Genomic DNA, 22545 nt, shown 5'->3' on the forward strand with positions numbered 1-22545 from the left:
CGGAATCCATCTGGTATTTAGAGGCTATCTTGTCCATTTTCTGGAATCCATTTTGTATTTCTGGCAGCCATTTTGTTTGCCATGTGCTCACCATGTGCTTTGTCCTCCTTTAGTGTTAACTGCTCTTGTAATCTGCCTAGAAACAAACTATATTTAGTATCTTCTACCTTCGCACATGCCCAGTTGAGTTTACAGCTGTTAGTAGTATGTAACTGTCAGGATGTGTTTACTAGCATTGGCAAACTGTTAACTCCTCCTACTTTTTGACTGCGCAGTTTCTGTATGACCATCTGTGTGCATAACTCTTCTCATGTGTATTGTACCGCCTTTTTTCAACCCCTGTGTGGGTATAAAAGGACCATGCTCTTTCTGTTCAGTGTGCTACTTCACTCAATACCGAAGGGTGCTGTGGGAATGTAGTTCCACCTCATGAGGTTTATTAAACTTTGTATTTTCTATTCCAGTTTCTGTGCCAACTTCTTCCTATTGGTCTGAGGACTCTGTGCAGAGAAGGGCGAACCCCTTGCACTGGTAGGCCTAGCTGAGGTCCACTTCTACAAGATGACAGAAGATCAAGCACTTGCATCAGCACATTTAACGCTCCAACAACCTTTGCAATTCTACCGGGCTTGTCTTTGTCATTAGATGTATTCAATATCTATCTGCAATCTCAGCATCACGTTTTACCAATAGGGGTTCAGTTTTCATCATCAGTAATTCTGAAGTTTTGAACAAATATGAACATGACATAGCTGTTCTTGTTGGACATTACACAGCCAGAACGGACGGGAATCAGTTTGCTTTCAACATGGCCAAGACAAAGTTAATAAATGAAGGTACTAAGAAAGGACTTTCCTAACCTTCAGAAGGTAAACCCATTAAGAATAACCATGCATCCTCAATCTTCTTGGGGCAAAAGTTAAAGCACTGACTAAAAATTGCGATTATTATTATGTTCATGGGTGAATTGGTCTAATACTGTACAGACTGTGCTTGTATGTCAAAATATATATTTTTCAAACAAGAAGTCGACCGACAGGACGTGCTATTTGTTTGTGGTGCCATACACGGCCCAAACTTGATGGTAACAAGCCTTGGAAGTGGGGTGTCTCTAGCTGTTTCTGTAGCAGGGTCTGGCTCTAGAAGAACACACACTGGACTTAACCATTGAGAAGTGACTCACGTCATAGATATATGGTATGATTTACCTACTAGGACTCATGTCGTATAAACTCTAATTAGAAGACTTGCACTTTGGCTCCTGAATGATCTAAATTCATCATCAGGACTTTGAATCTCATGTGTTTATTGTTCCTGACACTTGTTAAATCAATAAAATCCACACGTTTACCAGTGATTCAGATCTCTTGCCCTGATGAATCCTTTGTAAGGTGAAAAACATTGTCTGTGATACCTTGGAAACACACAATAAAGAAAACTACCACACTAATAACCAAGACCCATGAGCATCTGTTTAATGTTGAATGTGGTATTCCACAATTGTTTCTGTTGCCTCTCTATCGTTTAAAAAATTGTGTTTAATGTGTGGTCAATGTGCAGCTGGCCATTAAGGTGGGCGATGGGTTCTGCTGATTGTAGTGACACTTTCAGGCGGAGCGGCTCTGAACTCCCTGGCTGCCTTCCTTTCTTCTTTAGTTGTATGTCAAAATATTGTATACAAAAATACTGTCTGGCATAAATATTGTGCCTTAAATATCATTTACAAAAGTAGCATCTCATTGGGAGCTTTTGCATTATTAATTCTGATGGGGAAATATTCTGGTATTACATCATATCATAGACTGTATCCACCCATGCCACTTTGGACAGAACTAAAATAAGCTCAAAGCTAAACTATTGTAAATCCTTAAAGAAACTAGAACTCTGAAATAAGTTGCTGACTTTATGTCAGAAACTTCAGAAACTGGATAGCTGGATACAAAGGATCAACCATATTTCACCTTTTTAAGGAGACTGCATTGACCCTCCTATCAGCCGAGAGATCCACATCAAAAACAGTCAACTTAAGTCATAAATGAACATCAGGCAGGGCTCCTGCTCATTGTCAAGATGTTGTCAGTCCTTAACCTCCAGGAGAGACATATTTAATATAATTCTTAGCTCAAAAGGAAGCTCACAAATTTAAAAAGACATCCTGTGGTGGGAGAGCTTTAGCCTGCTGGGAACCAGGCTATGGAATGACCGGTGGAGATGTGGTGGAAATCTAAGCGTTTCCTGTTATGGAAGCAACTGAACATCATCTTTTTTAACAACTAATTGGTGGCTTACCTGGTGGTTGAGTCTTTGTGACCTAGTGTTCCAAAACCTATAAGAGGTTTGATTCCTTTACAAATAAGGGTGACATAATGTAACGTTACAGTGTGGCATGGCATGATGTGAAATTACATCATCTAGAGTCACACCAAGGATGCCCTCCCTAATTAGGGATGGCCGCACAGGTATCATCAGTTGTGTAGAAGTAATCCAACATGAACAAGATGTCCACTGCTGTCATGAGCTTTCTTACCCAGCTGAGAACAATCCCTAACTCTTAAAAATTAATTCACATGACAAAATATACCACCCCAGCAAGCATCATGGGGTGGGACGTAATGGAAAGGATGGGAGAGGGTGGCCCTGAGGGGCTGGCAAGCATCATGGGGTGGGAAGTAAGGGAAAGGATGGGAGAGGGTGGCCCTGAGGGGCTGGCAAGCATCATGGGGTGGGAAGTAAGGGAAAGGATGGGAGAGGGTGGCCCTGAGGGGCTGGCCAGCATCATGGGGTGGGAAGTAATGGAAAGGATGGGAGAGGGTGGCCCTGAGGGGCTGGCAAGCATCATGGGGTAGGAAGTAAGGGAAAGGATGGGAGAGGGTGGCCCTGAGGGGCTGGCAAGCATCATGGGGTGGGAAGTAAGGGAAAGGATGGGAGAGGGTGGCCATGAGGGGCTGACAAGCATCATGGGGTTGGAAGTAAGGGAAAGGATGGGAGAGGGTGGCCCTGAGGGGCTGGCAAGCATCATGGGGTGGGAAGTAAGGGAAACAATGGGAGAGGGTGGCCCTGAGGGGCTGGCAAGCATCATGGGTGGGAAGTAAGGGAGAGGGTGGCCCTGGGGGGCTGGCAAGCATCATGGCTTGGGAAGTAACAGAAAGGATGGGGAAGGGTGGCCCTGAGGGGCTGGCAAGCATCATGGGGTGGGAAGTAAGGGAAAGGATGGGAGAGGGTGGCACTAAGGGGCTGGCAAGCATCATGGGGTGGGAAGTAAGGGAAAGGACGGGCGGGAGGGGGTGGCCCTGGGGGGCTGGCAAGCATCATGGGGTGGGAATTAAGGGAAAGGATGGGAGAGGGTGGCCCTGGGGGGCTGGCAAGCATCATGAGGTGGGAGGTAAGGGAAGGGATGGGAGAGGGTGGCCCTGAGGGGCTGGCAAGCATCATGAGGTAGGAAAGGATGGGAGTGGGTGTCCCTGACAGGCTGGCAAGCATCATGAGGTGGGAAGTAAGGGAAAGGATGGGAGAGGTTGTCCCTGAGGGGCTGACAACCCGAGCCTACGAGGCAAATGTTCCACTGGATATATGCCCTCCCAGGATGATTGCATCAGGGGCAAACAAAGAAGGAACAACGGAGATGTGTGCAGTGACGAAGACAAACAACATGTGCATGAGGGCTTGGAACAGAGTCATAATAATCTCACAGTGTCAAACACAAGATGGATAAAAGGCAGGAAGAGCAAAGAGACATGAGATGTCTCTAACAACATTAACTGCTCTCCATTGGATTCCACAACTGAGGGTCTCGAAGTGGAAGAAAATGCTCTGAATAGTGACACCGGCTGATGAATGCTAGAGCATGATGTAGAATCAACAAAGAAAATGCCCTGGATCAGTTCTACTTGTTGTTGGGTGTTCCAGCCAAAGGTATTTCGAACAGTTATGGGCTACAAATGATGCCAAAGGAGGTGGGATCATTTGAAATTAGCTAAATGGAAGTCGATGAAGATCTTGAAGTCTTTCAAAGTGGACTGCTCTTTGAGCCAAGGTTTTTCACAGATCAGCTCCAAACCAATATGGCACTCATCATTCAACTAAGAAAGAGGCAGAATTTAACATATTAACCCGCTATGCACCATCTTCTAACGTGCACACTGTGACGAGAACTGGTCATTGAGGTGAGAACTCCAGTCTCACTAGTTTCACCAATACAGGCTGCAGAAACTGACCTCAGGAATATTACTATTACCTCTTGGTGGAAGGGACAGCGCATCACAGCTGCCAAGCTATGTTTACAGAGCTCAGTGTGTAAAAGGCTCGTGACACTAAGGGCTATGCATGGTGGATGGTTCCACAATACAAATGAAAATGTCTGCGGCACACAACGTTTGGACCAGTAGGAATGCACCAGGCGAGAACAGAGAATAAGCGACATAGAGGAAGTACAACAATCTTCCACAAGAGTACAAAACAAAGCAAAGTGAGGTGTCCCAATGTGAACAGAACAGGTATATAGTGCAGCGAGGGCAAAGGGATATGAGTGGGCTGGTCTCTAAACAAAATGGTGAGATCATGGGTTGTGGAGGGGTCATGAACCCACTCGATGTCCCACCCGTTGAATGCAGCGGCTCATGCAGGATTTCTACAGTCGGAGCTACTGTGAAAACAAAGGTAAGGCAAGGGTTATAAGGCCATGGTGAAACATTCCAAGAGGAACTTACCATGAGGCTTCAAATATTTCATGGTTAAACACCACGGTGAATCATTCTGCAAGAAGTCTACCATGCTAATTTCAACAAGATCCATTGTTAATGACCAGGTGAAACAGGCTGTGATGAATTATACAGTGGTAACTTCAGCTACATCACAAATAAATCACCCATTCATACAACTCATGCAATACTCACCCATTGCAGAATCTTTGAAGGGACTTGTACTATAGCCGCTGGAGTTGTCAGAGGTGTCCTGGTCCTCCTCAAGCTCAAATGAACATTCTTAGGAAAATCAGCAAAAGAGAATTGTAAACAAACCCAATTACAAAACTGTACCCATGCCATAAATAAATTAATGGATAAACATCAGGAAAAACACGTAAGTGAATAGAAGTATCTCGTCGCACTTTTACTTGCTCCCAGGTACATGTGTAAGTAGCTAATCCATTCCAGGTATTTTCTTTCCATAATGAGATTTATAGACCTCTGCCATTGTAAAATCCGTACTACAAGTCTTAGAATGCAAAGAAAAAACAGGAAGAGCTACTTACGCATAGACCTGGGTATGCTTCACCAATCTTCCCACAATGCATTATAATGCATGCAGTTCAGTTAACACATTTTAGTTATTTTTGTAGAAAAATATTTGTTCAGGTATGCTGGAAATCTCCAGACACTTGTTTTTTGTTGTTGGCCATTCTTTTGAAAAAAAAACTTCTTCCACTTAGATACCGCTTACTTTTTAATTAGGTGAAACACCAAAAGAACAGTGGTGGGTACTGCCAGCTGAGACTTCCAACATAGGGAATCCTAAGTTAAGAAAGAGCCCAGCCTTGCCAAGTTTCCCAGGTCCATGCGTGACTAGCTGCTCCAGTTCAGGTTTTTTTCTTTCAACTCTGGGACTTGTAGACTTGTTTCCTCCATTATAAAGCAGGACTACAAGTCCCAGAATTAATAAAAGAAACGACAAAGACTGGAGAATCTCATTACATATGGATCAGGGAAACTTGGCAGTTTAGGGAGCAAATTTAACTATCTCACTTGGTGTGGTTTACATATCTACGATAATGCATTACTGGGGGACTGGTGCAAAATTACAGAAAGTGAATCGCAGCGTGATATCAGCAGAATATGCACTGCACATTTACAATCTGATTTACATTACATTTCAGTTCACTAAAAAGTGATCCACTTACTGTAGTAAATTCAGATTAGAAAACACACTATGGCAAGATGGTACCTCTTAGGCTGATGATTAATCTGAGATCAAGTCTTTTCCCCTCATGAAGTTGAAATTCTAAGCTAGTATGCCATGACCAGACCACTCTACTCGTAGACTAGCATCAATTTGAAGGCACCATCACTCAATTCAAATGTTGTGCCAGGGACAGACGCTACCACTCACTTCTGCTTTCACTATCTGTCAGCCACTGGGCACCACTAACCACCCATTTGTGGCTCCTCTATGTCTGTCTAGCCATCTTATTCCTTTACTTATAAATCTACATCTTTAGCCCTGATTATGACAAAGGAGGAACTCCGCCCAGAGATTCTCAAGGGAAAGGGGAATAACACTATGACACACAGCTACTGTGTGCGATTCTGCATGGTACTCCCTATTCCGAGGAGTTTTACACATGCATTTTCCACCTGCTTTGAGCAGGAGGTAAATGTGTGTGGGGTCTTCTGTGTGGGGTGGGGGTGGACAGTAGGGGTTCAGCAGGTTGGAGAGGGAAGGAAATGATTAGTTCTTGCAGGTGGGAGCAGGCCACTGGCATTTTGCAAATCAACATATAAACCAGTATATTTTTAGTGTGGGCTGAGTAACTCATCTGGCTCATTGTCACCTTCATCATGCTGCAGAGGCTGAAGGCTCTTCATAGCATCAGAGTCCAAATCAAGTGGTGGCACTCTCCAAATGCGCATGACGGTTTGGCCAGTTGTCTTGGGCTCGGTAAACAGTTATGCTCACTTTGCATGTTCTTCACTGGCTGTATTGTACAGCCTGGGTGGAGAACATGCCCAGGCTCTCAGTCCCTGTCTAAGTGCCAAACCAAGGTGCTCAGCCCAATTACAGGATTGTGATTGGCTTAGGAGAGCCTGAGTGCTTCCTGCTTCCTGTTTACACAGAGGGAAGAGGACAGAAAGGACAGAGGAGAGGAGGCGGCCGGCCAGCTGAATCGGAGCCGGATCCAGATTGAGAACTGGTGTCACTGGAGCTGGTGGTAGTGCCAATGGCAGAGCAAGTGGCAGTGCCTGCAGAAGATTAACTGAAGCATGGCTGGCACCGGAGGCAAAGTGGACTGATTTTGTCTGTGGTCTGTCAACCCCAGGGAAGGGCCAAAAGGTCCACTGACCGAAAGTCGCACCAGAGGGAGCCAGGATACTGATATTGAATATGTTTGTAGAGCACTCAAATGCCCTAAGAGATCTTGGCGCTGGCATACATAAATAAGGACAGATCTATAAGGCAGAGATGATGGCAGTAAAGAACATGCTTTTGTGAAAAGAGCCATGTTTTTAGGTTTTTGCTAAACTACAGGAGGGTAGAGGATGCTTTGATAATTAAAATCATTTCCCAAATAGTGAGGGTCTGTATCATGAAGCGCTTTATAGGCCAGATACAGCTCTTTAAAAGCCACTTTTTTCCCACAGGCAGACAGTGCAGCTGCTTGACAGTTTGATAAACTGATGAGTGTTTGGGAATGTTCATCAGCAAATGGCAGCAGTGTTTTGAAGTGCCTGTAATTTGTTTATGTGTCTTTTTTGGGTGCCCAAATAAAGGGCATTATAGTAATCAATCTTACACAGCACTAAGAAGGTGATTACTGTTTTTTGTGAATCGAACTGGATGAACTGCAATATAGTTTTCAATGTTCCTAGGAGGTAGAAACATGCAGACGTAGTTTGATTTATCTGCTCTGAGAGCGTGAGCTTGCTATAAAAAATAATCCCTAGGTTGCCAACCTTAAAGGCAGAAGGTAAAGGACCTGATTCCTGAGGTCACCAGGTGTAATTCCAAAAAGAGTGTCTTTTCTGCAGACAACATAATAATTTTTGATCTAACCCCTAAGGGTGTAAATAGCCGTCTGCAGGCCATCCAGAAATTTGCTGAGATTCACCACCTGATGATCAATGTATCCAAAGGTAAAATGATGTGTATGCATGGGAGGAAGAAGCCGAAATATGGGAACTTTGCATGGTATCTAGGTGGTCAAACATTGGAACTTGTAAAAACGTATATCTTTTGGGGGAGATAGTGTGTGAAAATGTAAGCGATAAAGCCCATATAGAAAATAATACATCTAAAGCCCCCTCTCAGGCGAAATGTCTGGGCTCCCTTTATCGGGCCAAAGGGAGAAGACATTTTACACTTTTATTGAAGGTTTTTCATGCTAAGATTCCTGCCTCCCTGCTGCATGGTACAGAACTGATTGATGTATCGAAATGGGACTTTTTAAACATAGTTGAAAGTCTAATTCTTAGAAAGCTAGCCTCAGTTAATCCGGCATTCTCTGTGGCCGCCTTTAGGCTAGAATTTGGATTGAGAAGGACCTGGGCACAGGGCCTCGCCGGGGTAGTGCATTGGGCCGTGGATCTAGCATAGAGTGACCATGGTACACTCAGGTTCTGGTTGCGAAAAGAAATTTTAGATGGTCCAAAAGAAAATTCATTAATCTATAGAAATGTTATGATTGTGATAGATTTGTTGCAATTAGACCAGTCTTTGATTTTTACTTTGACGCCGCAACAATTAAAAGCTACTTTGAAACAAGCCACCTGGTCCTTAAGTTTTTGTATGGACAGGGAAGCCAGTACTTTAAAAAAGGGTTACCATCCGGCTATTGATTCCTGTTTGATAAATAAAGTACAGGCTTATATTTCATGGAATCTGCCGCATGGAGTGCGCAGTGTTTGGTTGCTGTTGAGGAAGGGCATGCTTCCTTTAAATCCACTCCTGGCTAAATGGTATGGTTCATCGGTGATCTGTAACCTGTTACTGTTGAGGCAGGGCATGCTTTCTTTAAATACACTCCTGGCTACATGGTACGGTTCATCAGCAATCTGTAACCTGTACAAAAATGGTCTACAAGATATTAACCATGTATTATTCATCTGTCCTGCTTTGACATTCTGTTGGTGGAAATGGCTGAAGCCAATTTGTTTACAGTTATCTTTCCCCTCAGCAGTACTACAATCACTTTATGACCTTCTAATGAAATATTTTGTAATAGAATTTTTAATTTTTAAAGAGCTTTTTTAAAATTATATTAAGGTGCATCAGTCTGCAGGTTGTAGAGGCTGATACTTTCTTATGTGGGAGATCTGTATCTTATATGTATTAGTCATTTGTATCGTTTGATTGTATTTTTGTGGTATATAAATTATTATTCTCTATATATATTTTTTCTTTTTTTTTTTTAAATGCCTACACTGATGGCACGAAAGTCACTTTTATACTTTGCTCTGCAATTATTCTGCTGTTTGTTAGAATCCTGTCAAATGAAAGCTTTTTGAACCTTGGATTTTGTTTATGATTGGCTGATCTCCTGATGGGGTGGAATTTGTTATTATGTGTAATTAATTGTACATTGAAATTTAATCTTATGCCCATGTATGTAACTTTGTGATTTTATGTGGACCTCTTCGGAGTTCCATAATCATAATTAAAATAAACTTGAAACTAGTTTCCTTTCCAAACAGTAGGACCTCTGTTTTTTTCAGACAGTTGGTGCCCATTCAGCTCACAACTTCCCACAGACAAGTTCTAAAATGATGTGCAACCTCTAATGATCTCCTGAGATTGAAACTACAATGTGTGTATCATCTGCATATGATGCAGTGAAGAAACTAAACTACCTAATCTGTTTGAACGCAGGTGACACAAGATATACTTAAAAGAGTCAGACTGAGGAAAGATCCCTAAGGGAACCCGCAGGGTTAAGTAAAAGGCGTGGATGTAAAATCACCAAACACAACCATCTGTTCTCTTCCCACAAGAAAGAATGTCTACAGAGTAAGTGCTGATCCACCAACACCTATACTTTCTAGCCATTTGGTAAGTACTAAATTGGAGACAGTATCGAAAGCGGCAGAAAGATCTAACAAAATCAGTGCCGCTTTCCCTCCCCTATCCATGATCATTCTAATTTCTTTCACCGCTGCAAGCAAGGCTGACTCTGTGATTTTTTTTTCCTGAAACCCAACTGCACAGGGTCTAAGATTTAATTTGCATTCAGAAATTCTGTAGTCCAGAGTTGAGATGTTTTGCCAATATTGTATTGAAAAAGAAAGACGATCTATGTGCCTATAACTTTTTGCCTCCTTAGGATCCAGTGAAGGTTTTTTCAGTAGGGGAAGGATGCCTGCTTTCTTCCAGTGAGTGGGAAAGATTCCTGTTTGAATACTTAAATTCAAAAGTGTGGTAAGGTGGCCTGAAATTACCTTTGATGCTAATTGAAGAGTAGATGGAGGACAGGGGTCCGACGGTGTGCCATATTTAGTAGATTCAATAGGCTTAATCACCTTCTCTTCCATCAGCAGAGGGAACTCTAGTAAAGTGTCCTGGGGCCTCTGAACGTTATCTAAGCCATCACTTAAGTTATTAGTATTCTGGCTACGTGTAAATTTACCATATTTCCTGGATCTTATCTTGAGAAAATTTGATATCTTATTACACATCATCTGATCCAGTACAACAGTATTAGGAGTATAAAGGCTAACCAATTTTTTAATTGTATTGAATGAGTTTTTTGCCGATTTGATTTTATCCGCAAAATATTCTGATTTCTTTTCAGCATTCAGCCACTTATATTCCAATAAGAGTTGTTTATATTTGGATTTTTCTGCTTCATAATATTTGTCCCTCCATGTCCTTTCTTAGCGTCTACACTTTTGTTTCAAAATCTCAATTCTGTTGAAAACCAGGGGGCAGTGGGCTTACTTCTACATTTTATTAGGATTTTTAGGCAACTGCAGCATTAATCCAGTCCTTCTAATTTGAGGCTGCTGTGTCCGGATCTGGATGTACCAGAGGCTGAGTGTTCGCCTGGGTCTCAAGAAAATTAGTTGAATCAATCTTTTTCCAGATTTTGATTTTGAGACACTGCTGTGAACTCTTACCTAGATTAGCTTTATTTAGGGATGTTACTCAAACATCAGCTGCATGGCCAAACCCTTGAGCTGGAGCATCGGGACATCAAAGAGCTTTGCTTGATTTTCCAGTTTTCTTTCTTTGGATTGTCCCTCAACTTTGCCTTTGACTTTTCTGACAAGGGTGAGCTGAACCAGAATTAGCCTCGCTATCTGGAAAGCGGCTTACATCATTTCCTTTGTTCAGCGCATAGAACTTGACTTCCTGTTCCAAGATGGCTTTATGTTGTATCAGGGAGCATTTGTCACAGGTATGAGTTTTCGACCTGACTGTTTGCTACCTAAGCACCACAGGGAGATGTTGTCGGACACAAAACGTACACCTTTTGTAACATATGCAACATGAGTAGATGCTTGGCAGCTTCAGGGGGGACATCCTTACAAACTGCCAACATACTTTTAGAGAAGCAATGGCTTTGGTAAAAAATAAGCGAAATTGGTAGGAACAGAGCTTTGGAGCTGCTTCAAAGGCGTGGAAAGGGGAGCTGACGTCAGTGTGGAGCCTATATGAGGCTTGACGTCATCATGTCTGGTAGGGGGATGGAATCAAGATGAAAATGGATGTAGCCATCTGCTGGCATGCAGGAGCTATTGCAAGAGGGTAGGAAGCAAAACCTTGGGAGGGAAGACAAATATCAGGCCTTTCAAAAATCAGTCTGCTGCTCAGACCTTGAAGAGTCAACCCTTATTCAGGTGAGGAAATGCATCAATGAGGTATAGCAACACATTACTGTTTACTATGGGAAGTAAGACAGCGCTATATATTACTGACATTTAAACAGTTACAAGCTACTATTTAGGGCAAATGCACTGAGTAGGTTTCACAGCTACAAAAAACAGAGATGGTTTCCGGCAGCTCTTGGGTTGAAAGCATTCTCCTGCTCATGCTTAGGATTCCTACAGGTTTTGCACGCATTGGCTTGTCACTGCCCAGAGCTCTCTGACCTTCTGCAGTACAGCCCACTGGAGGCCCAACTGATGATGGGGGTATTAGCAAGGTGGGGTGTCTAAGATCTATTTATCGCTGATAAACAACAAGCCACACAGGTTTGCAACCCTGAAGCAGAAGTGGAAGGGTTGGGTTGGGCCCCTGGATGATGCAGACTGGAGGAAAGCATGCATGGCCCCCGGGAAATGGCAATAGCCTTCAGAGTTCGGTTGAGTCAGCTGCGCTTCTTCCACATTCACTGCCTAAAACCACGCCACTGGTGGCATGCGACTAAGCTTCCCGACCCCAAGTGTTTCTGGTGGGCCTCCCCATGTGCAGATTCCTTCAATATGAGATGGCAGTGCCTCGAAATCACCAAATACTGGAGCTTAATAGCCAAAACCTTCACCCAAGCACTGGGCAGATGCATTGATCTGACCTCAAGGGTAGCATTACTAGTGCTGCTGGATGACCTGGGAGGTTAGAGGGGGGAACGTACACTGGTAGGGTTGGCAACGGTGCTAGCCAAGTGAAATGTTGCACCCCGATGGAGAGCCACCAATCCACCCACATTACCTGAATGGTTTCAAGTTTCAAGTTTATTTTATTTTGTTTGATTAATTAAAATCTTACAAAAGTTACTAAAAAAATAAAACGTCATCAAATATAAAAGTTTTAAATGAAATACAAGAATATAAAATTATTATCATAATTTAAAATACGCAATATATATTAATACAATCGATTAGCAGTTCAAAATATATTCCTCCAATTTTTTTCCAATGATATACAAAAATTTTACAAATGCAGAATTCATAAATATATCCTCTGGGTTTAGACATGCTATCAAAGCTTGCCTACATGTCCGTACTCCACGATTGTTAAATAATCTCTCCAAGGTGATTTTCCTTTCCTTTTCAAATTCAGGACAAATACACAATAAATGTATAATGTTCTCCTGACCGGATTTGCATAACCTCCATTGGGTATTCTCTTCTGATTTTTTCCAGGGAGGTAAATGACATAATCCCGGCAGTAGGCCAAATCGTGCTTTCATAAAGATATGTTTCTTTTTCTGCGACCATGGTGTTTCGAGATATTCTTGGACTTTTTTTTTCCTGAATCCATTTATGATTGGCCAAGTATTTATTTTTTTGCCAATATATCTTTATCTTTTATCAAGGAGAGATAATTAGTAATTTTACTGATTGTTTTTTTGAAGCTTTCCTGGGTAATTGTATTCACCCAAATCAGTATTACACCAAATTCTGCCACAGCTGTATTTAAATAAGACCAGGCCTGCAGTTTCCTGTTATCTTTAACCTCTTGCCATAATAGCTGAGACATTTGGTTTCCGTGATAATTTTTTATTCGATTCCATACTTTAAGCGCTTGCCCTTTCCTCGCATATAGCTGATTATTTATCCCAAATTCCAGCCTCACTTATTCTTGCGAGGCATTCTTCGGTAGGCGAAACAGAACTTTATACGTTTTAGTAACTGCGTTATTAATAATCTCCGCGTCTTTCCCATTTAATACTTCACTTCCGTATGTCAGAGTAGGTAATAATGTTGCGGAAATAACCTTTAGAAAGGGATGATAAGACAAGTCGCTTATACCTTTCTGAATGATCCTAAATGCTGCCATCATAGTATTTGCTTTTCTGGTGATATCCTTTTTTTGCGGAAGAAAATTTCCACTATCGTTAAATATAACATGAGATACTTGTAGGATACAACTTGTTCTAATTGAATTTTTCATCCAACAACCATTTGTATTTATATCTAAGTTGGGTGATTTTAGTAACAACCATTACTTTGGTCTTTGCTTCATTTATTACCATGTCATTTCTTTTGCATATATTGATATACGATCAATGAACCGTTGCAACCCCACTTTGGTTTGACTTAAAAGTATAACATCGTCTGCATACAATAAGTTGGATATTTGCTTGTCTGCGAGCCTAGGGCGGTGTGCATTTACTTCATTTAAAATGGTCGAGAGATCTGCTAAGAATAAATTAAAGAGCAGGGGGGCCAGGACGCATCCTTGTTTTAATCCTCCAGTCGTGGGTATTTCTGTTGTTAGCGTCCGACCATCACCAATCCTCACCCTGATCCAGGTATCAGTATACAAGAATTGGATCAGTTTCAAGAATGAGTCTGGAATTCCTTGGTACTTTAGATTTTTCCACAGTTGTTGTCTATTCACACAATCGAAGGCCGATTTAAAATCCACAAAACAAAAATACAATGGCTGCTTTGCTAAAATTGCCTTATCCAGCAATACTGATAGTATTAGGATGTTTGTGGAAGTTCCTAAACCTTTGATGAATCCTGTTTGATTCGGGGGTAGAATCTGCTTTTCATTTACCCAATCTGTTAAGTTTGATAATAAAATCCCCGCAAATAGTTTTGCATCCGTATCTTGAAGGGTGATCAGCCGATAATTCTCCGGCAATTGCCAATTTCCTTTCTTAAAAACTGGAGATATTAATGACCCTCTCCAAGATTCCGGAATCATCCCAGTCTGTATAACTTCATTAAAAACCTCAGTTATATATTCAGACCAAAAATCTGGTTCTTCTTTATAGAGAGCAAACGGAATACCATTAGGGCCAGGTGCTCCGACTTTTTGTTTCTTTATTAATTTCGTAACTTGTGATTTTGTCACATTGATTTTGATTTCCCGTTCTAGATCTGTTTTAACCATCTTTTTCTGCTTGCCACCTTGGTTATTTGCTTTAGAAACTGGGTTTAGGAGTTTTATAAGAAAAGTGACCCATTCATTTTCAGTTAGGACGGATGCCACAACAGATTTGTTAGGTCTGACTAGACCATTAATCAATTTCCAAAACTCCCTTGAATTTGATTGATTACTGGCATGAAAGATTTTTGTCCACAAGTCCTGCCTAGCTTTGTTTTTTTCGTTCCAAATTAGTTTCCTCAACTTATTATTACTATTTTTCATTTCATTCCGTATATCTTCATTGTTTGGAAACTTAATTCGTTGTTCCCTAAGCCTGTTGCGGGACCGTCTGATGTTTCTAACCGTATACGGGAGATTGATGTTCATTTCTCTTTTTTCCGATTGAGTCACTTGTTTTTTTTAACACAATAAGTGGAATCATTAGATTTTACTATCTTCTGTGTGAAATTTTCCCATTGCTCAATTATAGACATCCTGGTATTGTCTTTAAAGCATTTTTTAAAAAGCTCATGTGCCTTATTCTTAATGTCATGCGTATTATTTGTTTTCCACGCAAGTTTTCTATAATTGATGGTGCATGTCTGGCCTTGTGTTGTCAGATAATTTTAGCGATTCGAACATGACAATTTTATATTAATTATTTGTTGGCTGTGATCACTATCAGGCACCTTTCTTAGATGGTATGAAATAACTTTATCAAAGATATTTAGTGAAACCATTGTATAATCAATTCATGAATTAAGATTATGTGAGTGAAATGTCCAAGCTGGTGGTATATCCATTGCAAATCTACCATTTAATATTCTTAGACCCAATGCTTCCACATCCCTCAAAACATTTTTCGCCATTAAATTCTGTTTGATGTTTATTATGGGATCCAATGTTTGTTCAGGGATTGCCCATTGTTAATTTTGGGACTGTATAAAATCGTCCCGTAGAAAGTGTATTAGTAGGTGTATGTTATCACCTGTTACGATATAATCTGTAAAAGGTTCGACCATTATTTGCTCAAGTAAGAAACTAATTAGAGCAGCACACATGTCCTTCCTTGAACTCTGTTTTGGTGAAATATATATGTTGATTATAATTAGGGTTTTTGGTTTCTTTCCCTCAATTGTTGAATATTTCAATTTTACTGCTTGGAGGTTAGAATTATTCGTGGTTAGCTGCTCATGGTCAACTTTCAAATCAATCATTAAGAATATTGCTAGCCCCCCACAGGGACGGCAAATTTATGATGTTTAATTGCAGGCTCAAAGTATCCTTTGTATCCTTGTAGCATAAAAGGGTCCCTTACCCACGTTTCCTGCAATAGTATAATGTGAAAGCAGTTTGACAGCGTATCTATTTTGGCATTTTTTATCTTTTTGCATAACCCATTTATGTTCCATGAGCACATCCCTATTGTTATATTATCCATATTATGTTCTACAGTATTATTTTTTGATGTATGCTGTCATTGTTCTTCGTTACCATGTAATGCTGTCAGAATCCATTTTTCATTTATTCCATTAATTCTGTCGTCCTTTAATTCTTTAGCAGAGTTTTCATCATCGTAACACGTTTTTTCCTTGGGAATTTTTTAATGTAGAATATACAAAATCTTCTTTTTCTTCCTTAACCCTTTTTATTGGACTTTCTTCTTGTAAAAACGGGGTTGGATAAACTTTTGGGGCTGGTTGACTAATTTGGATCCCCCAACTATGAAAGATCCCTTGTTCTTGCACAATTGTATCCGCTATACCAGCAGTGGCTACAGTTAACAGCGTTATTGGAAGTCTGCCTTCAGTATTTGGTAAAAAACCTACACATTCAATATCTTCATTTGATACTTTTACTAATAATGGTACTGATTTCAATAACCAAAGAATATTTCCTCTATTCAAAATGTTGTGGTTGCCACGTGAGTCATATAATGGTGTAAAGATAAGTTGGGCAGTCTTTCTTTCTAAAATTGTGGTATTCTTTATATGAATTTTGTTTATTTTGACCACTTCTTACAATCAACAGGTTATCCCCTGTTGATTTATTCTTCGTATCCTCTACCAGTTTTTTTGGTACCGGTTCTCTTCATATCCTACAGTTATTCTTATTTTCCTCAACCCATTTTTTTTTTTACAACTAGATACTCTTTTTGTTGTGTCACATTCAAACCTATTTTTGTTGCAGTAATTTGGTCTTGTTTAATTGTCCTCTGAATCACTGGGCCAATATACCTTTGTTCCAAATTTTGATTACATAATGGGAGTTTTAGTTTCGGGGGTGTTTAAGGGTCTTGTTTCTAGATTCGTATTTTTAATTGTGTCACTTTGGATATCACAAGTAGATTCCCTTATTATTACACAACCGTTTCCTTTCAACCTGTGTATTTCTTCTCTTTCTTGCACTTTCTTTCCCTCCTTTTCTAATGAGCAAGGCAGTCAGTATAATCCATTAATTTTGTAGTACTTACCGGGAGAGGTTTTCGATTCGCAAGATGTTTCCTAGAGTTTGTAAATATATCATAATACTTTTCATTTTCTTTCAATATTGATTTGTTTTCATCCGAAATTTTTGCGGAGTGGTTCCCGGATAGGTTGCTATCTTGTTTTTTCATTAATATTTTTCTTTGTTTTTTTCCTTCTATTATCATTTCAGTAGATGTTTCTAATATGGAAGGAATTTTTGCTGCATTTTCCTTTTTTGCCTTCCGTAAATTTTTCCGTTGTCTTTTTGTAAGTTCAAAGGCTATAGAATCTTCATCTTCCTCTTTTACTTTATTCAGCTGGACTGGAAAGTCATACAATCTTTCTTTTCTGTTTAATTTATTTATCTCTTCCTTTTTTTCTTGCGTTGTTACCATGTTCAGGTTAATGAGGTCGTCAGAATCTATTATGTCACTTCTTCCTCATTAGCAACATAAGGTAGCTTTTTATATAAATGGTACCTCTCCTCCTTTTGTTCTTCGTGTTTTTTCCACACGATATCTTTAAGATCATCCAATATAGTGTTCACCACATCCGGAATAGTTACCAGTTTCTCAATTATGGGCACACATGTACAGTCAAAGTAGTTTGAGGCTGCTTCCTTTTGTGCTTTGATTATTAAATTATTCAGCTCAGCTAATTTGTGATCAATTCCGGTGACTGCGTTTGCCATAACTCTAAGTATTTCAATTTGGGTATCCATTTTGTTCGACTGAAATGCCAGCGCTTCAAGAGTTAGTGCTGAAGTTTGATAGAATATATCCCATATAGATCCCAGATCTTGATTGTCTATATTTTTGGCCGTTTGATCAATGTGTATTTCCCTGTTACAGATGAGAATTTCGATGCCTGGTTGACAATTTTCTATGTTTTCTGTAATATTTGTTTGATTAACCATAATATTGTTTTTTCTACTATATTCATTTTTAAATTCAGGTCCATCATTACTTCCTGAATTTTATTCCTTTTTGACCAATGTTTTTAAGTGATTTTGAATATCGCATTCTTGTATTTCTAAGCCCAATTCCATATTTTTTTCTGCACTTGTTTGTGTTGACGTTCCAGTAATTTGATATTGTCTTCCTTGTGCAAGTACGACTATTTTATTTATACTATCTTCTTGTTCAGGTGTCTTACTATGTAGTATATGGTCATTGGTCAACTCATTTGATTTCCTTATTTCAACCTTGACTTCAAGTGGTAACGGTACCCCTACAGTGATTGGACTCGTAATCATGTCAACATATGGTAATTTTTTCGTTGGTATTTCCATCATATTCTTAATCGGGTCCCTTTTTCCCATTTGAGGTGATGATACTGGATTTAAAGGCTCTGAATTTGATAATTGTTTAATTATTTGATCCTCTAGATCTTTAATTTGCGGGTTACTAACATGGTCCCACTCCCATTCAGAACCAGCTGTTTGTATCTTTATATCCAAGTTGCTGGTTGTCTTAATCGGAGTCTGTAACTGTTTTATATCTACTTCTGACTGCATTGACATGAGTACTCCTGTTGGATCTCTCATAAAATCAAATTGTTGTGGTATTTTTGTCAATTTTTCAAACATCCGAGCAATTGGAGAAATTAGAGTTTGGTTTGCTCCTTTTATCTGAGCTTTGGCTTTTTTTTATTGTTTTTGGAGCTTGAGTTTTCCGTGTTCGTCTTGCAGGGGGGCCCGCTGTTCTTTCTTTCCCTGAGCGCATTTCCAATATCGGCCAATATGTGCATCAATTGCTTTTTAAAACCAGTTACTTCTTAGTATTTTGTACAAGTAGATTATCTCTGTATCCGTTTGCACGTGTGAGTCACAATATAAATGTAGCCCAGCGGGAATAATACTGGAATAATACTTAAACAATCTTAGTGGCAGTGTTAGAGTATTGAACAACTCGGCAACATCGGCCTTCACCAGCCTCCGCTTTTTACAATTTTCAAATTGTAGTAAATGTAATGCATTTATTAGAACCTTACTTGCACTTCTGTGCCATCATTGTGCCAATCAATTTGTCACTCACTTTGCCCCTCCACCCTGAACCACACCACAAGTCACACCGCTAGCTGCACTCCGTCTCAATCTCAGTCTTTTATTCACTTAGAGACTTAGGGCCCGATTCACAGAACTAACTTAAGACAAAATCCTAAACTTACTACTTTTGGTATTCACAGAAGTTAGGATTTTGTCTTAAGTTTGTCTTAAGACAAACTTAAGACAGACTTAAGACAGTCTTAAGACAGACTTAAGACAGACTTAAGACAGACTTAAGACAGACTTAAGTTAGGATTTTGTCTTAAGTTTGTCTTAAGTCTGTCTTAAGTCTGTCTTAAGTCTGTCTTAAGTTTGTCTTAAGTCTGTCTTAAGACTGTCTTAAGTCTGTCTTAAGACTGTCTTAAGTATATCTTAAGTTTGTCTTAAGACAAACTTAAGACAAAATCCTAACTTCTGTGAATACCAAAAGTAGTAAGTTTAGGGTTTTGTCTTAAGTTAGATCTGTGAATCGGCCCCTTAGACTCAGAAATATAAAACTACCGAGTAGCTTCCGCAGGGACAAGGGGGGTTGAAGGAGCAAAAATTGGTCAACAATATTTTACTCTTTTAAGTGACGCACCATGCGGAGAAAGGAAGGCACAACTTGAAAGGCTATGTAATAAGAACAATGGTCTTTCAGGTAAAGCTGTAAGTCCTTTAGGCCTTAACGTTCAGTAAATTTGGCTCATAGGCCATCCGTGAATTCCTCCTAATGCCAATTCTCGACTATTAGTACCGTTGGTGTTATTGTTTATTATTGGGTCTGTTGGTACTGCGCCGAGGCATGTTCATCTAAACTGAAGCCCCCAATGAGGGTCCTGCTAGGAGGCGCTGCCAAGCCTGACCAGGACAACTGACTTGGGAATTCGGGGACAAATGGGCAGCAGACAGCAGACTGCTGACTGTGGCCAACTATAACACTGAGAGCATCTTTGGTGGTTGCGGGAAATGTTTGGCGCGGTTGAAGGAGGTGAGGGAGCAGCCACTAGTCACCCTCGAGCGCTGCCCTCCTTGAAGCCCACCTTTCAGTCTGCCGTAAAGCCCATAGTGCGGAAACAAGAGGTCAGTCAAGGTTCGGCCAAAGTTCATGCGCTGGTGCGAGCGGGGCACACGGGGGCACCACAAGCCGCACCCAAGCTCGCACTTCGCAGCCGCTCCTTATGGCAGCCCCAATCGCTCACCACTCACTGTGGGGCCACTGCATCTGCCGGCTCCAGCACGGGCTAGGGCTTGTGCTCCCACCTGATTTTTGGTATTTTCGGTGAAATCCCGCACTCCGCACTCCGCCCGCACTCCGCCCGCACTCCGCCGCATTGCTCGTCCGGGCTGCCTGACTTCCGCTCCTCTCGCCTGACTTCCGGGACTTCCGTGCTCCGTCAGAACATCCAGTTTGAAGATCTTCTGACAGGGCTGCTCCCTCAACGCATCCTCGACCAGCCCGTCATTGCAGAAAATCGTCCTTCCTCCCCCTCACCTTCCCTGCACCTCCAAGGCATTCTTTAGGAAGCAGGTGGTAGATCCTTCAGAATATGGGTCTGGGAAATGGTTATCCTAGGCTGAAAATCCCCAGCAACCTCCGTTCAGCGAGAGTACCTCAGTCGCAGCACAGCAGCAACAGCAGCAGGGGTTTATAAAGCGCGCTACTCACCCGTGAGGGTATCAAGGAGCTTGACAGGATTTCGGTGCAAATGTAGACATTAGTCAGAGAACAGAAGGAATTCCCTCATAACTCGTAGCCAAAGATTGCCTTCCAATCTACTATGTTGCCATTTACTGCCATTAATTATCATTTACACATATACCACCTCTATCTCACTGACCATAATGTTTATATCAGCAATTACTCTTATTCATGTACTCTGGATTTAAAGATAATAGCACATACTTCTTGCGGCAGCGTGCATCCTCCTGGGAAAGGCATTCCAGCAACCCACATCGAAATAAGGGGATTCCTGGCATGATTGGTAGTGACTCAATAATCATTATCTCCCAGTAAGTGATGGGAGATGCTAGGGTTACAGTTTTTTTGTCTTTCTCACTCAAACCGGTCTTCCAAGCCATATTTATAGGCTGACCTGTAAAAATGCATCAAAGGGTGAGGGAGAAGAGGGCAGGCGATGCTTCCTCTACTAAGCCTTCTCTCAGGATAGAAGCAGCTACATCTATCTTTTCAGACCTCTGAATTCAACGAGGATCCATAGCCAAGCGCCTTATACTCCGCAAACAAGAGATTTGCCTTTATCAACCTCAAGCGCTCTGGGTGGATCTGTCAGTACATGGAGCTGGTCTTCTTCTCATGACCGAGCCTGAGAAACCACATGCATCCATCTTGGAGATGAGTCAGCACCACCTGGCTCCTCCTTTCCATGCAAGGGAGAAAGACAGGCATAGGCAGCCGCATGGTTCAGGCAAAAATGGACAAGTTACTTACCTTTCGTAACGCCTTATCTGTTAGAGACATGATCTAGCCGCAGATTCCTTACCAGTCCTTCTGAATCCAGTCTTGCTTCCAGATCCAGTCTGACATCTGGGAACTTCACAGGTAAGGAATCTGCAGCTGGATGTCTCTATCAGTTAGAGGATAATATCAAAAGCACACTGAAAAGAACCCATAAAAAAGGAACATGCTCCTGGTTGTAGTATCTGCTGCACACTGAAACATGGGACCAATGTCACTAGCCCCAGGCATGTCCCACATAGAGCCATCTTGCAGTGGCTGGCAATGACTTCACTGCTCACAATGAGAGTGACTGTGACATCTACAAACACCCACTAGCCGCGTGACAGTTTTAAGTATTCACTCTGACCTCTGGGGATATCTGTGGAACGAAGAGCCCATTAACATTTGTGGCGTTACTGCTCCATTCCTAAAACTAAAAAACACCCATTGCATATTTGGCAGAAAGCAGGGTATTAACGTGACATCCTCATCAAAATTTTAACACAACATTTTCGGATAAATTCCTTTCTTCTTCAAACTCCAAAACAAGCACAGGCTTCAAAAGCTTTCTCAAGTTGATTCCCAGAAAAACACTCCGGCATTGACATTCGGACTCACGCTCTCCTCCTGGGGATCTTGCACTAATAAGAAACGCCTCTTGCGAATGGCAGAGATATTTCCTTGTAAAGAAGATCAACATTGCCTCCCAAAGACCTTCTGTCAAATGAGGGTGAAGAGAAGAGTGTTATTTGTACCCCTTTCAGGCATCCGTGTGGTGCTGCCAATGCCTTTGCCTCAGCCAGGCTGCCCTGTGGCAATCACTGTTTGGCTCCTGGCAACAATTTCAAAGTGCAACAGCCCGGCTCTAAGATCTCCACAATATGATCACGCCATCTTGTTTACCAGTTAATATTAGGATAAAGTTTAAATCAATGTGCACTGAACATCAGTTCTTCCTCTTGGTCAGTCTCAGCTTTTTTTTTAGCCACCTCCTCCAATTTCATCCTAAAGTTGTTCATTGTTCCTCCCTAAAACTGTGGATCACCAGCTTTGAGTGTTTTGGAAAGCAGAGAGCAGTTTTTTCCACATTCAAGTTTCCAAACGTGGGCCCATTGCCAAGTTCA

At 41.2% G+C, this 22545-nt stretch overlaps 1 protein-coding gene across 2 annotated transcripts in view; it reads right to left on the reverse strand.

The window, feature by feature from the left end:
• The window catches only part of NEK10 (NIMA related kinase 10), a 1348206-nt gene that overhangs the window by 277332 nt on the left and 1048329 nt on the right, over positions 1–22545 (reverse strand). For both annotated transcript variants that reach the window (XM_085630543.1, XM_085630544.1), the window contains exon 28: positions 4893–4979. In XM_085630543.1, coding sequence (XP_085486669.1) covers positions 4893–4979 — 87 coding nt within the window. The remainder of the gene's footprint in view (positions 1–4892; positions 4980–22545) is intronic.

The sequence above is a fragment of the Triturus cristatus genome, chromosome 10 (assembly GCF_964204655.1).
Source record: "Triturus cristatus chromosome 10, aTriCri1.1, whole genome shotgun sequence".
Taxonomy (NCBI): Eukaryota; Metazoa; Chordata; class Amphibia; order Caudata; family Salamandridae; genus Triturus; species Triturus cristatus.